This window comes from Salvelinus namaycush, chromosome 15 (genome assembly GCF_016432855.1).
Source record: "Salvelinus namaycush isolate Seneca chromosome 15, SaNama_1.0, whole genome shotgun sequence".
In the NCBI taxonomy this organism is placed as follows: domain Eukaryota; kingdom Metazoa; phylum Chordata; class Actinopteri; order Salmoniformes; family Salmonidae; genus Salvelinus; species Salvelinus namaycush.
In genome coordinates, this window is record NC_052321.1 from 28436871 (window position 1) to 28454651 (window position 17781).

Here is a 17781-nt window from a genome sequence, read left to right on the forward strand (position 1 = left end):
CCACTCGTTTAGTTTTTTGGTGTTGTATTTGAACCAGACAATTAAACATCTTAGGGTGAGGAGTAAGATGGAGGTTAGATGTCTGTTCCTCAAAGGCTCGGACAGGGATAAATAGCGAAGTTTCCACTTAGTGATTTTACACTCCTCTCAAGATGGATTTCTACTTAGAGGTACTGCAAGATTCTGGCAATTCAGAAATGTTTCTCCTAACCTAGAGTCAGGCGAACTTGTGGATACTGTTTTCTTTGCCTATGTGTGCAGTGTGATGGTAGAGGTCGTTTTGCGAGCCAATGCTAATTAGCGTTAGCGCAATGACGAAGTCTACAGGTACCTGTACAGTAGCATAAAACCTTAGAATCCCGCAGTATCCCTTTAACCATGAATGGCTTTGCTTATTGGGTGAATACATTATTTTGGGGTTTTCTTCTGCTTCTGGAGAGAGCTAGACTAGATTGTGATCTGTGTGTTTCTGTATCATATTATTTTGCATTAAAGTAGTGGGACCAAAGTTTTACTATCTGGGAACTTCAAGTCACTAACAGAGATTTTCGTCTCTCGCTCTGTGTCTGTGTGGTCAGGTTGTTCTGGAGTGTATTCTAAAGAAGGACCTGGTCTACAACAAGGTCAACCCCATATTCCACCATTGGAGGATCAACGACAAGAAGTTTGGCCTGACCTTCCAGAGTCCTGCCGATGCCAGGGCCTTTGATAGAGGGATCCGCAGGGCCATCGAGGACATCAACCAAGGTGGGTTAGGAAGAACCCCTGAGCTTTTGTTCACCTCCGTTCAGTACAGTCTCACCTCACGGAACTTGTGTTTTTGTAGACTCCTTTCCTCTGACATTATGCGTGTGTCTGTTTGTATGAATTAGTGTGTGCGCGAGTCTGTGTGCTCAAGCGTACATTTCTGCGTGTGATTGTATGTTGGTTTATATCTGTGGTAATGGTTGGCCTGTTCTCCAGGTGGTTGATGCATAGCATTGATTAGCTGTGACAACTTCACCTGCTCCCTGCTCACTCACCCATGATTGGCCCTCCTATCTTATCTTTGCCAGCTGTGGAGAAGATAAGGGCACCACTTCCTGTACAGACTGGCAGCCTAGACAGTTGAGTTAGAGGATAGGGGCTCAAAATAGGGGCAGTCTGTGTCTGGTGAAATTTGGAGTTTAGGCTTTAAGATAGGTGGAGTTTGGAATAGGCTAGGTGGAGTTTGGAATAGCAGAGTCCCCACTTCCAGAAGTTAGGTTGAAAATACTGTATCCCTAAAAAACAGTAACATCCACTTTCTACCGACTCCGCTGAGAGTGGGGCTTGCATTGTTAGAGATGGGCTGAGGATAGGCTAGGTTACCATGGTTGTTGATGTGCTGAACCTGGGCTAGGCTAGATTAACCTGGTTGTTGGTGGGCAGAAGCTGGGCTAGGCAAACCTGGTTGTTGCTGGGCTAGGCTAACCTGGTTACAGATGGGCTGAGGCTAGTGTAGGCCGGGCTAAGTGTTTGGAGATGGGCAGAGGTTAATACAGCAGCCTGGGGCTCTGATAAGAGTTTCCAGCAAAGGTAGTGCCAGAGGTAGCAAAGGCATCCAATTAGCAGGAGAGGCGCCAGCTCAGCAATGTGCCATCCAGCCTCCTGGCCTGTGTTAATCAAGACTAAAACCTGGCTTGGGCGCTATGGATACCTCCTCCACTTACCGGCCCTGTAGACCTGGGGAGGAAACTGATGGGGTCTAACAACATGAAAAAGGTGCGCTAGCCTATACCAAAATGTGTATGTAACTCTAGCTCGGAATGTCTTAGGTACTGATAAACCAGTAGAAGTAACAGTCAATACTAGCCTATTAGCAGAATTATCATTGCTGTAAATTAGCACACATGCCCATGCCTTTGGTCTTGTCAGGAATGGGCTGTGTAATAAGAGTGCTGCCTGGCTCCCAGTGCCTGTTCTACTCTGCTCCTCTCCTCCCTGTATCCTCTGTTGTGTTCTGTCTTCCTCTGTATTCCTCCAGTGTTGTGTAATGCCTCCCCTCCACACAGGCAGGTTCCTCTGTATTCCTGTTGCATCGCTCTGCTGCCGGACTGCAGTGTGTGTGCTTCGAGGTGTGTGTGTGTGTTCTTAGTGTGTGTTTTAAGTGTGTGTGTGTGTGTGTGTGTCAACCTTGCAGTCCTCTGTTGCCATGGCAACGGTGGGCACATGGTTCAGGCAGCTCCATGGCCCAGCACTGGCAGAGTCGTGCTGCAGAAAGTCTCTGTCTCAACGTGCTACAGACAGACGTTTAGCCAAGCCATCAATGTAAATAAGAATTTGTTCTTAATAGACACGCCTGGAAAAATTAAGGTTAGGGAAAAAATAACATTAACAATGGACAGAGACTGACACACGCACACTGTTGAATGCTCCCGCAGTTTTATTCTGCTACGTTTCCACCCGACAGTCTTCTTCTCTAAACTAGAGACGGAGAGACAGACAGATGCCTGGTTTCTCCTGCTACTTGCCTGGCTTCTCCTGCTGCTTGCCTGGCTTGTTTTAAATGAGGTCTTGGTGATCCTAATTAAGTGAACTGGGAGTCTTAAAAGAGCCTCTTGATGCCGTAGGTACAGACAGTTTCCTCTTCGTCCGTCCCAGTGGAAAGGAGCTAATCTCTGTTTTCTACACTACTGCCAACATTTAACTTTGGACTAATTTTCTTTCCCCCAACATTTCAATCAAAGCTTGTTTTTAGACATGTTGTTGTTAAGAGTTGGGTACAAGTTCAACAGTACTATTACTTACACTGAATAAATATATAAACGCAACATGTAAAGTGTTTCATGAGCTAAAATAAAAGATCCCAGAAATGTTCCATACACACAAAAAGCTTATTTCCCTCAAATGTTGTGCACAAATTTGTTTACATCCCTGTTATTGACCATTTATCTTTTGCCAAGATAATTCATCCACCTGAAAGGTGTGGCATATCAAGAAGCTGATTAAACATATGATCATTACACAGTTGCACCTTTTGCTGGGAACAAAACAGGCCACTCTAAAATGTGCAGTTTTTCACAACACAATACCACAAATGTCTCAAGTTTCGAGTGACTGTGCAATTGACATGCTGACTGCAGGTATGTCCACCAGAGCTGTTGCCTGAGAATTGAATGTCAATTTCTCTACCATAAGCCGCCTCCAACATCACTTTAGAGAATTTGGCAGTACGTCCAACCGGCCTCACAACTGCAGACCACGTATAACCACGCCAGCCCAGGACCTCCACATTCGGCTTCTTCACCTGCGGGATCGTCTGAGACCAGCCACCCGGACAGCTGATGAAACTGTGGGGCTTGCACAACCAAGTAATTTCTGCACAAACTGTCAAACTGTCTCAGGGAAGCTCATCTGCATGCTCAGTGTCCTCACCAGGGTTTTGACCTGACTGCAGTTAGGTGTTGTAACTGACTTCAGTGGACAAATTCTCACCTTCGATGGCCATTGGCACGTTGTAGAAGTGTGCTCTTCACGGATGAATCCCGGTATCATCTGTACCGGGCAGATGGCAGACCACGTGTATGGCGTTGTGTGGGCGAGCGGTTTTCTGATGTCAACGTTGTGAAACAAGTGCGGTGGGGTGGCGGTGGGGTGGCGGTATGGGCAGGCATAAAACAATTGCATCTTATCGATGGCAAGTTGAATGCACATAGCGACTGACGAGATCCGGAGGTCCATTGCTGTGCCATTCATCCGCTGCCATCACGTCATGTTTCAACATGATAATGCACGACCCCATGTCTCAAGAATCTGTACACAATTCCTGGAAGCTGAAAATGTCCCAGTCTTCCGTGGCCTGCATACTCACCAGACATGTCACCCATTGTACATGTTTGGGATGCTCTGGATCGACGCGTACTACATCGCGTTCCAGTTTCCTTCAATATCCAGCATCTTTGCACAGCAAAGAACAACATTCCGCAGGCCACAATCAACAGCCTTATCAACTCTATGTGAAGGAGATGTGTAGCGCTGCATGAGGCAAATGGTGGTCACACCAGACACTGACTGGTTTTCTGATCTACGCCCCTACCTTTTTTTAAGGTATCTGTGACCAACAGATACCGGACAAGACGAATAGTTCCACATGCTCTCTATGATAAAGAACCCCAGACAGATGTTCTTTGGCCTCTCGCCAGGCTGGGTAGTCAACATGGCCGAGAAGAAGATTCTGAAACCGACTGATGATAAACTACTCCAATATTACAGTTCATAAATGATTCAAATGAACATGCTCTGTTGATGTACATACATGTTTTATTTTGTATTCCCAGTCGTGAAATCCATAGATTATTAATTCATTTATTTCAATTGAAATTGTTGCATGTTGCGATTTTATATTTTTGTTTAATGTAGTATTCTTATCATTAGTCTACTTTCTTTAAAATCGTCATGGCTTTTTATCCCCGACCCGAGTTGTACTTATACAAGCAGAGAGCAGATTTCATTAGGCCATGTGCCTTACTAACACAGAGTAGCTTTGATTTCCCCATTTAGCTGTGATGGCGAATGTAAGTCTCGGCCTACCAAACTTCCCTCAATGGCTTCCCTCTTCCCATCTATCACCAGTGGCATGCTTGTGGGGATGTGTGACGTCTGGGGACTTGTAACATTTTAGGGACTTTTGATATAAAGGGACTTGGTGACGTGGGGATGTACAGTATGTTATGTGAACTGTCTGTTGTGTCTATGTAGCTACGTGCTGGAATTCTTATTGAATTTCTGACTTTAATCAATCTTCTCTTTTCCAGGCTGTCCTGCGTTTGGTGACTCGGACTCCCTGGATGGATTACAGGTGAGTCCAGGGACTAGGGTCCTCGTATATTCTCCATGTCTTTATTTGGTAGCACAACGGTTTTCTGTAGGACTGACCTGACTTCCCACCAGTCTAGTGTAATTCAGTTCTGTTTCCTGTGCTTGAATCAAGGACGCAGGGCCGAGGTAAATCTGAGCAGTGGCTGAACACGACACTCTATTCCAGTACTGCTTCAGGCCCTTCGTCTTCTCCTCTGACAGTTGTCTTTAGGATATGGGTCTGTTGTAACAGCCAGGGTCTTGCCTTACCTTTCATTGCTGGGGAGTTGTCGAGTGTGCCCACGGCTTAGGTGTGCATATCTGTCACCCGGTCAAAACTGATACCTGGGAACCAAGTTTCGTTAAAAAAAAGTCAACATGGTACATTTCTCCAATTTGTCTTTGTGGGTTATCTGAAACCACTCGTATTTCCTCATCTATTGATAGATTGAGCTGTGCTCAGGTGTAGTGTGTTGGTAAGTTGATAAAGGAGTTGGCTCTCTTTGTCCTCCTCAGTATGAACTTTTACAAGCTACTGCTCCTGTTCGGCAGTGTAGATAGCAACGTTTTCTCAATCTCATCAACAGGGAGTGAAGGTAAAGACCTGCACAGCCAAGCTGATTTTGCTTTAGATATGGAGTGTGCTGTAGAAACACAACACTGCTCCTTGCTCAAGTTTTGCTTATGAAACACCACAAGTAGACAAACCTATCAGATTTGTGACACGAAGGGCCAATGCGTTGTATTTGTGAAAGTATACATGACAAACTGAACCTCTTTACAAAAGGCATTGTTTCAGATGACCTGCTAAGCTAATGATTTAGTATCCCCTGCTGCTCTTTAATTCCCAGTATCTGGGGGTTTTGTGTCCACCAGTGACCTGGTGGCTGGGCTGCAATCACCTTTGACCCCACAGTATCTGTCCTGATTCACAGAGTGGAGTAGAGAAGGTCAGAGGGCGTGAGAGGAACGAGAGGATCTGTTCCTGTTCCTGTGGAGAGCAGCTTCCTCTTTAAGAAATCAGCCGTACAGGAAGTCCAATGACAGCTGTTGCCAGGCAGCAAAGGAGCCGGCGGGCGGCCGGTGGGTGGGTGGGTGGGAGGAGCAGGGGGGTTCAGTAAGTGAGCAACCGAGGGTGTCGCCATGGTAATTTGGCATCAGAGTGTTGCGGTCTGAGACCTGGGAATGGGCTACATGGGCGAGAAACTGTGAGGCTAGTCACACTCTCACACCAAGCCACACAGCCAAAGAGATGGAGCTAACTAACGCTCGACTCAAATGCCACCACACGCTAGGCAAGTTTCCATTGAACCAGATTTATTTGACAAAAGCAATGTAAAAAAAATACATTTAAAAAAATAATGTTTTTGCAGTATGTGTTATGGAAACGGCAGATACAGGAGAAACGATCTAAAGATCTACAACATTTTCATCCTTGCCGAATCATTTTGAAGGTACGCACGTAATGTCACCGCGTAACTATAAAGCTCCACTCCACATTTAATTCTGTCTACTGCTTGCAAAAAAACATTTTTAGTATAAAAATAATGTTTCTTTGCAGGACAAGGATTGTCCTGACTTTCAATAATGCCTGAATTGCTTCTCCTTGCTTTTCTGGTTGGCTGGAAAGTTTCACCATCCAATTATTTCAGCTCTACAGGAGTGCAAGTTTCACCATGACATCGACTGTGGCGACACATTGGCACATATGTCAAATATTAGTCAATTATGGCATTCTATCCATGCTGGCTTTCGCGGGCTACCTGAGACATGACACTGATAGGTGGGAGGGCATATAGGCTGTTGCCAATTTATTCATGCGCAATTTGCCTAAATAGCTAATGGAAGCACTTCAATCACTGCATTTTTATTTGGCACTAGTTTTGTCATAATTTTCCCCCCGAAAATGTAAATTTTTTTGTAGGTGTGATGTCATTACGTCCAGCTGTTTTCATCGACACAAGATGGTTGAATGGACTTTTTACAAGTTAAAAATAAATCACTGGACAAGTTCATGGAATCATATCTACTGTGTGATGTTAGCCTGCACCTCTTCATAACTGGACACGTTCATGGAATCATATCTACTGTGTGATGTTAGCCTGCACCTCTTCATAACTGGACACGTTCATGGAATCATCTACTGTGTGATGTTAGCCTGCACCTCTTCATAACTGGACACGTTCATGGAATCATATCTACTCTGTGATGTTAGCCTGCACCTCTTCATAACTGGACACGTTCATGGAATCATCTACTGTGTGATGTTAGCCTGCACCTCTTCATAACTGGACACGTTCATGGAATCATCTACTGTGTGATGTTAGCCTGCACCTCTTCATAACTGGACACGTTCATGGAATCATATCTACTCTGTGATGTTAGCCTGCACCTCTTCATAACTGGACACGTTCATGGAATCATCTACTGTGTGATGTTAGCCTGCACCTCTTCATAACTGGACACGTTCATGGAATCATATCTACTGTGTGATGTTAGCCTGCACCTCTTCATAACTGGACACGTTCATGGAATCATCTACTGTGTGATGTTAGCCTGCACCTCTTCATAACTGGACACGTTCATGGAATCATATCTACTGTGTGATGTTAGCCTGCACCTCTTCATAACTGGACATGTTTCAGCCATCACTATGTGCTCCATCCCAGAATTTAACTTGGACGGCGAGAGCTGTGTGTGCGCAGACTAAGAAGGCCATAGAAATATGTTGGGTTTTGTTCAGTTCCATTTCTTCGTCGAAACTCTGACATGAATTGATTTAGCTGAAAGTGACCTTGTGCTGTAGCCCAGCCAAGATCCATGAGACGAGTCACTTTGACACGGGAGGTAGGTCACTTTGACACGGGAGGTAGGTCACTTTGACACGGGAGGTAGGGCGCGTTGACACGGGAGGTAGGGCACGTTGACACGGGAGGTTGGGCGCGTTGACACGGGAGGTTGGGCGCGTTGACACGGGAGGTCGGGCGCGTTGACACGGGAGGTCGGGCGCGTTGACACGGGAGGTCGGGCGCGTTGACACGGGAGGTAGGGCGCGTTGACACGGGAGGTCGGGCGCGTTGACACGGGAGGTCGGGCGCGTTGACACGGGAGGTCGGGCGCGTTGACACGGGAGGTAGGGCGCGTTGACACGGGAGGTAGGGCGCGTTGACACGGGAGGTAGGGCGCGTTGACACGGGAGGTAGGGCGCGTTGACACGGGAGGTAGGGCACTTTGACACGGGAGTTAGGGCGCTTTGACACGGGAGGTAGGGCACTTTGACACGGGAGGTAGGGCGCGTTGACACGGGAGGTAGGGCGCGTTGACACGGGAGGTAGGGCGCGTTGACACGAGACTTAGGGCACTTTGACACGGGAGGTAGGGCACGTTGACACGGGAGGTAGGGCACGTTGACACGGGAGGTAGGGCACGTTGACACGGGAGGTAGGGCACGTTGACACGGGAGGTAGGGCACGTTGACACGGGAGGTAGGGCACGTTGACACGGGAGGTAGGGCACGTTGACACGGGAGGTTGGGCACTTTGGAGGCTTGTTTGGCCTTTTAATGGATTTAGCCTAGTCACTCTCTGTATGAGCTTGACGGGACTTGTAACATGTCTGCCATGTAGAGTGTTTTAGGATGTCTGGTTTTCCCATGATACTCTGAAACTCCGAGCATATGCAGACATCAATGGCCAACCAGGTCTCTAAGTATCTGGAACCTCTTAACCCCCTGTCCAGATGTGTGTGTGTGTGTGTGTGTGTGTGTGTGTGTGTGTGTGTGTGTGTGTGTGTGTGTGTGTGTGTGTGTGTGTGTGTGTGTGTATAAAATGCGCGGCTCTGTATCTTGTGTGTGCCTGTGTGTGGTGTAGGGCCCTCATCAGCCCACATCCTGCCCTCCCTCACCCCGACACCTCACACCCACCGCCAGTCTCTCTCACACACACACATACACAGTCGACACTGTCAACGGCTGACATACTGCAAAAATACCCCCCCCCCCCCCCCCCCCCCCCGCCCACACACACTCTCATAGCCATTCACACACTTCATTGACAAGATGCTGCTGTCCTTGACTTAGCCTTTGCAGAACCTTGTTTAGATGCAACATTTGACAGATTTACGAAAAAGAAAGACCACATCTACTGCATGACCTCAGCTGAGGAGGATGGATGAGCCTTTCCTTATCTCAAATGGATGTAGAAGATAGGACTTGTGGGAGATGTAGTTTGTGTTTGCAGAGATTTTGATGCAGCCAAGTATTTGAGAGGAGGTGGGGTGATATAGTTCAAGAGAGATTAAAGAAGCAAACCCCAGTGGTGGGTGGTCAAACGGTGCATGTTTTAGTCAAGTAAGGTAGTTTGGTTGAGGAGAAAGCTTACTGAAGAGAAGCCCCTGTAGAATCACTATAGAGCAGGGCTGAGCAGCGTTTACGAGGATTCATACTAGGAATGAGTCATCGTCTGTGACACTGAAGAACTCGTCATACACAATCCCACTCTCTCTCCCTCTGCTTCTCTCTCTAACACACATCTGAATGCTTTTTGCTTGGGATGTTTCACAATGAAATACTGTGAACCCGAGGACCCAGATATTTCAGAGGTCGTCATGCAGATGCCTGGACCTGTGACTCCTTATGAGTCGCTGATTCAACACACCCACAACATAGGCTACACACCTGTGCCTTATGGGGTTTCCAGAATGTGGAGCAGCCAAGCCCCTTCCCCCGTGTATGCCTGGGAGGGTGGAAGCGCTTGAAGCTCTGATGTTGGTCCTGCGCCAGGTTGCTCCCCGCCATCTCCCCCTCAACATCTCTGGGGTCAGATCAGAACCAGATTGGCCCCCACGCATGCCTTTGAATGGTGGGGCTCAGCCCAGTGCTTTAAAAGGAAGCCCAAATCTGGTTCCCATTTCACTCCCCTAACACACACACACTCTCTCACACACACACACACACACACACACACACACACACACACACACACACACACACACACACACACACACAGCTGTCATCTGTCTTTTTAAGTTATGGGCTGCATTTCTCCAGCTGGAGCTGGTTTATGACATTCTCTCGGCAGACTTGTTGGCCGTGCTCTCTGTCACACACACACACACACACACACACATACGTATACATATGCTCTCGTACACACACTTATTTTATCCTGTTCTGTTCTTTCTCTTCTTTCCACTCCTCTTCTTAGTCTGTCCTTCCTGCTCAGACGTCTAACACACTGGGTGTGTGTGACACAGTATTTTAGCATTCAGAGAAGCAGAGAGGAAACAAGACGCACACACTTTGTTGAGAGAGAGAGAGAGGCATCTCTTAGCAACCACAGGACAGTAATTACTGTAACAGCAGCTGGGCGCAAACCAGATTTCCGCTGTGCGTTAAAACACTGGCGTGGGCTACTTTACACAGTGCACTGACTAACCAGCAGCCTCCTCCACACGCAGGGAGAGAGAGAGAGAGAGGGAGGGAGGGAGAGATGGACAAGCCTGGATGGAGCCAGGGAGTGTATGCTTATGTGTGTGAGAATATGTATCTTTGTGTGACTGCGTGTAAGGTTGCGTACTATATGTGTGTGAGAATTTGTGTGTGTGTGTGCGTGCATGTACTGGCATGTGCACAGATGGGAGCACCATGCTTGTGTGAGTGCTGAAATGTGCTGGCCATAAGGCCTCTCTCTGTCATGGCTGCCTATCCATCTCCTCTCCTCCATACCTTTCTTCCTCTCCTGCTGGGGTTGGGCTCATACTCCATTGTCACCTAACAGGTGTGTTTCTGAACATGTATGAATGTATTTGGTCTATATATATATGTGTGTGTGTGTGTGTTACATAGTTATTAACAGTATTTGTCATTTTCAGTTGACTAGGAGCTGTCTGTGGATGATGCCGTTAATACCTTCTGAGACCCAAAAAAAAACATTTAAAAAAAAAACTCCTTTGAGGACACATTTAGCCTTAAAGAGGAGGGAATGTTTTACATTTTAATTTAGGAGATGCACTTATCCACAGTGACTTACATATATTTTGGTACTGGTCCCCGGTGGAAGTTGAACCCACAACCCTGGCGTTGCAAGCGCCATGCTCTACCTACTGAGCCACACGGGACTGCGAAACTGGCTACAGGGTTAGAAGTGGCTATGTGTTTATCAGGCCCATGTTTGTAGATCTCACAGCAATAAAAATGCCTGTGGGAACACATGGGAGGCTGATAGGAACTCGGAGTTCTCAACAGACGGGGCTTGAGTCATCTCAGGCAGAAGCACAGGGAGAAATGTGGGCTCTGGCTGCCACCTAGTGGACATATGTGGAATTCATATAGTTAGGATATCAGTGGCATCTGTAGCTAATGTGAGTCAGTGTTATGCTTTGTATTTGGAAGTATAATAAAGACGCCTTGTATAAGTTGGAATGTATGATGTGTTGAATAAGAACTCAGCAAAAAAAGAAACGTCCTCTCACTGTCAACTGTGTTTATTTTCAGCAAACTTAACATGTGTAAATATTTGTATGAACATAAGATTCAACAACTGAGACATAAACTGAACAAGTTCCACAGACATGTGACTAACAGAAATGGAATAATGTGTCCCTGAACAAAGGGGGGGTCAAAATCAAAAGTAACAGTCAGTATCTGGTGTAGCCACCAGCTGCATTAAGTACTGCAGTGCATCTCCTCCTCATGGACTGCACCAGATTTGCCAGTTCTTGCTGTGAGATGTTACCCCACTCTTCCACCAAGGCACCTGCAAGTTCCCGGACATTTCTGGGGGGGAATGGCTTGAGCCCTCACCCTCCGATCCAACAGGTCCCAGACGTGCTCAATGGGATTGAGATCCGGGCTCTTTGCTGGCCATGGCAGAACACTGACATTCCTGTCTTGCAGGAAATCACGCACAGAACGAGCAGTATGGCTGGTGGCATTGTCATGCTGGAGGGTCATGTCAGGATGAGCCTGCAGGAAGGGTACCACATGAGGGAGGAGGATGTCTTCCCTGTAACGCATAGCGTTGGAATTGCCTGTAATGACAACAAGCTCAGTCCCATAATGCTGTGACACACCGCCCCAGACCATGACGGACCCTCCACCTCCAAATCGATCTCGCTCCAGAGTACAGGCCTCGGTGTAACGCTCATTCCTCTGATGATAAACGCGAATCCGACCATCACCCCTGGTGAGACAAAGCTGCGGCTCGTCAGTGAAGAGCACTTTTTGCCAGTCCTGTCTGGGCCAGCGACGGTGGGTTTGTGCCCATACGACCATCACCCCTGGTGAGACAAAACTGCGGCTCGTCAGTGAAGAGCACTTTTTGCCAGTCCTGTCTGGTCCAGCGACGATGGGTTTGTGCCCATAGGCGACGTTGTTGCCGGTGATGTCTGCTGAGGATCTGCCTTACAACAGGCCTACAAGCCCTCAGTCCAGCCTCTCTCAGCCTATTGCGGACAGTCTGAGCACTGATGGAGGGATTGTGCCTTCCTGGTGTAACTCGGGCAGTTGTTGTTGCCATCCTGTACCTGTCCCACAGGTGTGATGTTCAGATGTACCGATGCTGTGGAGGTGTTGTTGCACGTGGTCTGCCACTGCGAGGACGATCCGCTGTCCGTCCTGTCTCCCTGTAGCGCTGTCTTAGGCATCTCACAGTACGGACATTGCAATTTATTGCCCTGGCCATATCTGCAGTCCTCATGCCTCCTTGCAGCATGCCTAAGGCACGTTCACGCAGATGAGCAGGGACCCTGGGCATCTTTCTTTTGGTGTTTTTCAGAGTCAGTAGAAAGGCCTCTTTTAGTGTCCCAAGTTTTCATAACTTTGACCTTAATTGCCTACCATCTGTAAGCTGTTAGGGTCTTAACGACCGTTCCACAGGTGCATGTTCATGCATTGTTTATGGTTCATTGAACAAGCATGGGAAACAGTGTTTCAACCCTTTACAATGAAGATCTGTGAAGTTATTTAGATTTTTACGAATTATCTTTGAAAGACGGGGTCCTGAAAAAGGGCCGTTTCTTTTTTTTGCTGAGTTTAGAAGTTGATAGATGTGGCCGATGTCTGACTGGTTGTGTGTGGTTGTGTTGCAGCCCCTGTGTGAGGAGCCGCCCTCCATCTGTACACCCATGAAGGAGCCCTTCTCCCCCCTGAGTGTCCACAGTGTGGTGTCCACTGAGCCCTGCCGAGGCTGCTATGTCCGCGCTCAGCCTTTTGACGAGTTCCCCTCCAGCAACCGGCGCTACCTGCCTCCTCAGGTCAGTATCAAACGTCTCTAGACCCACACTATATTATTGTATATCATTAGCCCTTTATCACTGTTGGAGATTAAACCTAAACATTGAAGAACAGTAAAGATCAGTCAAGATGCATACTAAAATAAACTTCAATATATGCTGACAACATGCTAAAATGTCTGTTGTGCGCCCTCCTGAACTGAATAAACAATACTATAATAACTGTCTCCACTAGGTCTCCTTCAAGTCGACGCGCCACGTGAGCTTTCACATGGACGAGGAGGAGATCGTTAGGATCAACCCTCGTAAGGACGTTCTGATCCGCGGTTACGAGGACTACCGCCACCCCGTCATGTGGAAGCATGATGTGGAGCGAGAGGACCCTGACTTCCCCGCCTCCTTCCACAAACTGGACACCAAGAAGTGTGAGTACCTCTTCCCCGAGGGGCCGGGCATGGAGTCCCACTCGGGCCCTGGGAGTATGGGTATGGGCACAGGGCTAGGGCTGGGTAAAAACTCCTCCATCAAGACCCAGCCCTCGCCGCTGCTCAAGTCCAAAAAAGGGCGGCGGCGGCGGGAGGATGGTGAGCGTTCACGCTGTATCTACTGCCGGGAAATGTTCAACCATGAGGACAACCGACGGGGGCAGTGCCAGGACGCTCCAGACCCCATCAAGCAGTGCATCTATAAAGTCAGCTGTATGCTGTGTGCCGAGAGCATGCTCTACCACTGCATGTCCGACTCTGAGGGAGACTTCTCGGACCCGTGCTCGTGTGACACGGCCGACGAGCAGTTCTGCCTGCGCTGGCTGGCCCTGGTGGCGCTGTCCTTCATCGCTCCTTGTATGTGCTGCTACCTGCCGCTAAGAGCCTGCCACCACTGTGGGGAGGCCTGCCGATGCTGCGGGGGCAAGCACAAGGCCGCCGGGTGACCTGACTGAACTCTGACCCCCCTCACCCGGGACGACCTACCCACAACACAGCTAGCTAACACAGGAAAGCGGAAGCTTGTTTTTCCATTCACCTCTCAAAGGGGGGTGACATGTTGTTATAGAACCCTGGCTCTGGATGTCTTTTGGAGATGTTTGTGTCCTCCGACGCAGAGAGCAACGGAAGACCAACCTCGTGCTTTACGGGCTCTGAGTGTGAAGTTAAGTTCAGGAGCTGAACGCAAGGAGAAGGCGTTGTGATTAACAGGCATGGTGATATTACTAAACACACACTCACACTCGTACATAATACACACAGGCAGGCCACCATGTCAGACTCTCTCTAGAAGTAATGTGTAACTTTATGAAGGAATATCAAACGACAACAAAAACAAAACAATTGTGCGGAAAGGTAACATACTTATTGTTCCAGTATGCTGAAAGGGATATTTTCTTGCTTTTTTGTGAATTTTTGTTTGGGTGACAGTGGCCTTCCCTTTGACTCGAGCATTGGCCGACAGTGTAATTATTAGACAAAGTGCACTAGAAATGTTTATCCCCCCCTTAAAGGTAGCCTTCACACAATTGTAATGGTACGTTAACCATAACGCCATTGTTAGAGTCATTTAACAGTTCAGAGATGTTGCTGTGGTGGATGTGTACGTGTTTCCTTATTTTTCCTATTCATCGAATGTTGAACAAAAAAAGAACGTAACACCTTTATCTTTTGACGGGTACAGTATGACATAGCTTTTGACGTTCACCATAGATAATGTTAGAACTATTTCCTTGTTTTGGTAAGGCGATTTGGACCACTTATTTGCATTCCAACATAAAGGGATCGATTCCATGAGCAGAAGGGAAAACATGGTAATGTATTTTGCCATCCTCCATCCCCCCCAAAATGATTTTCCCAAGTCAAGAGTTAATGTTAACACTCCTTGAATCACCTTACACAAATGAGACCAATACTTCACAATTCCATGTACTTTACCAGATTTTCAATTTTGACTCAATCAAATGTTTGCTTCATGGTGAAACTGGTGTTTGTCTTTTTTTCTTGCTCATTTTATGTTTTGAATTTATAAAGCTGAAATTTTACTCAACCAGCAAGTTTTTACATGTAATTTTGGTGACTAAAATTAGGCTAGTTTGGGGAAAACGAAATGTTTTTGAATTAGTCGGCAACAAGAAATCACCAATTTAAAACTAAAATTTTGTGTGAGGAAAAACCCACCTTGAAAGCACTGGTCTCCAAGCTTTGGTTACAGCACCATCTCCAAGTTTCAAAAGTACTGTATGTCTGTCCCCTTGTGGTTGAAGCATTTGTAAGAATGAGTCAAATGTACTGCTGTTATTAGGTCATTTTGCAGCTTGTTCACGGTAACTCCAAGAATACATCATTTAACATTGGCCCAGTCGTGAATTAATGGATGCATCGTTTTAAAGGTCACAGAAAGAAAGTACATTTGGCTATAGGTTATTATAGCATACGAGTATGATTGTTGCACAAGCACAGTGATCGTAGAAACTGTTGTCTGTTTTGACTAGTTGTAACAAAACAGACTTTGTTGAAGCCTGATTGGTAGATATGAAGGTCCTTGTTCAAATCCGTATTTCACACAGAAGAACAATAGCCACGATAACAACCAATGAATGACTGTAGACAGACCCCCAGTTGTATTAATTTGATACTGCACCTCAAAAAGACAGTGTTATTGCTAATTCCACACAACAGCATCAACTGTTGATTTTAGACTGTCTGCCTGTGCACCTGAATAATGTTTGAGAACAAAGAGTCTTCTTTGATCATTTAGACCGAACTATCAAACTGATAGAAAATCGCCCTTCCCAATTTGAAAAGCTTGTCATTACCGCCCTGTACCTTGGCCAGTAGATATGAACCCCATCCCTCGGCCCGCCACTCCTCGAGAAAAGGAAGTGGCAATTCGGTCTTGTCTCCAGACTGGACGGGGGCAGTCAACTTCTTCCAAATCCCACCCTTATGCCCCATGCTGGGCACTCTTTACTTTCTATGCAAACTCTTGACCATGGGAAACGTATAGACCTCTCTCCACACTGAGTCAGTGACAGGACACTTTAATAATGCTATATAGATGTTACCCAGGTACCAAAATCCAAATGCCTGTAAATAAGTAACACTATATTTAAATACCTGATAATAATCCCGTTTAGTTTTTTGGAAATGAAGATAGAGCTGTATTGATCACTGCTGTCAGCATATACTGTAGCTTCAATTGACAGCATTATGTACATAGGTCACCTTGTAGTATTATTTCACATTGAAAAGTAGAGGGCGTTGATGATTGAAATGACTATTGCGCGTTGAATAGAGTTTCTTTCTAGTTTTGTACCGAGGAAGGAAGGCTAGAGTGCTAACATGTCAAAGTAGTGGCAGTCCACTTATTTTTAAAAGGTTTATATATAAAGCTGCTAGATACAATCACTAATTTTATTGTGTTGGGAGGGAGAGAGAAAATCTGCTCTGAAAGACTGTTAAAACAATATCTAGTTCTCTGACAGCATATAACCATGACCACGAGTGTGTGTTCTTGTGTGTTAGGTGTATGTGTGTGCGTGTGTTCACCCGTTTCGGTTTGTTTGTCCATTTTCATTTTGTTCTCATCCCATATTGTAATTTGGATTGCCCTGCATATTGCAAGCTGAACCAAGGTTTGATGAACCTGATTTAAAAACTTGCTGGCTGAGAAGCAAAATGTAGGATGTACATTTCTACAAGTTTAGCTGAGAGATACTGAAATAGCCTGTTTCATTCTGCATTAACCAGCACAGTGCAACTCGCTATCACGTACTGTATTATATATGCAACATGTCTGTCTGCTTTAATATATTTTTTTACCTGTCAGTTAACTTTGCATATGTAAGACTTCAGTTTTTAACCACTGCTGCTAGTCTTATTATTCTTTCTTTCAATCTTAAAGTTTGGATATCTTTGGAATGCATACAAATGTACATTCTCGACTTTGTCTAGGTTAAAATGAAATGCCTAAATAAACTTGTATCTTCAGTGTATTGCATAAAAAGGTTACTTTTCACAGCAGTTGAGTGGTTACTTTTACATTTTCCAATGCTTTGGTGCACTGATGTATGTAGGCTTTTTTCTTCTTATGGCGCTTGATGATGTAACATTTCTGTGATTAGTTCTAAATAGTGGAAAACATTTGTGTTTTGAAAATTGCAGTAAAAATGATACTCTAATTCTTCTGTAAACACTGCCTGTTTATTTTCTTTCTCGTGCATCTTTTCTTTCATTTTCTTAGTGCCATTGGCTTCACACCCTGACAACCTCGAAAAAAGTGCCTCACGTCCATCATAGTTTCCATCTAAAACTTAACAGCTCTTGTTCTGGTTATATTGGTTTATATTTGTCTAGGTATTTCTATCATGGTTTGAAAATTCCAAGTATATGATGTAAAATGTATAGTTCAATAACTCATGTCATAGTTGTATTTTCTTCATACAGATGTAGCTTGTTACTTTTCATAAATATATCATGTAAATATGCATACATATGTTTGTAACTGTTTTTGTTACATCATACACTTGTAATTTGACATATCAAATAACATTATCATAATAAAATGGTGAGTTTTAATCTTGTTGTCTTGTGGGATTCTTTTAAAGACTTCTATCATTATCTTGCCACCTCAGGTAATATAATTATATTTCTATGGTGGAGACGCCACCTTGCATATCTACATCCAACTTCTACGTAACGTTGCAAAAACTTTCCAGGAATATTTCTCACGTATTATCTCTAG

The 17781-nt window shown here is 45.8% G+C and overlaps 1 protein-coding gene across 1 annotated transcript in view; it reads left to right on the forward strand.

The window, feature by feature from the left end:
• The window catches only part of spred1 (sprouty related EVH1 domain containing 1), a 76696-nt gene extending 59175 nt beyond the window's left edge, over nt 1–17521 (forward strand). The window contains exons 3-6 of the mRNA XM_039009697.1: nt 579–747; nt 4776–4819; nt 12907–13071; nt 13286–17521. Of these exons, the coding sequence (XP_038865625.1) occupies nt 579–747; nt 4776–4819; nt 12907–13071; nt 13286–13981 (1074 nt within the window). The 3' untranslated portion in view covers nt 13982–17521. The remainder of the gene's footprint in view (nt 1–578; nt 748–4775; nt 4820–12906; nt 13072–13285) is intronic.
• The last annotated feature ends 260 nt before the right edge of the window (nt 17522–17781 follow it).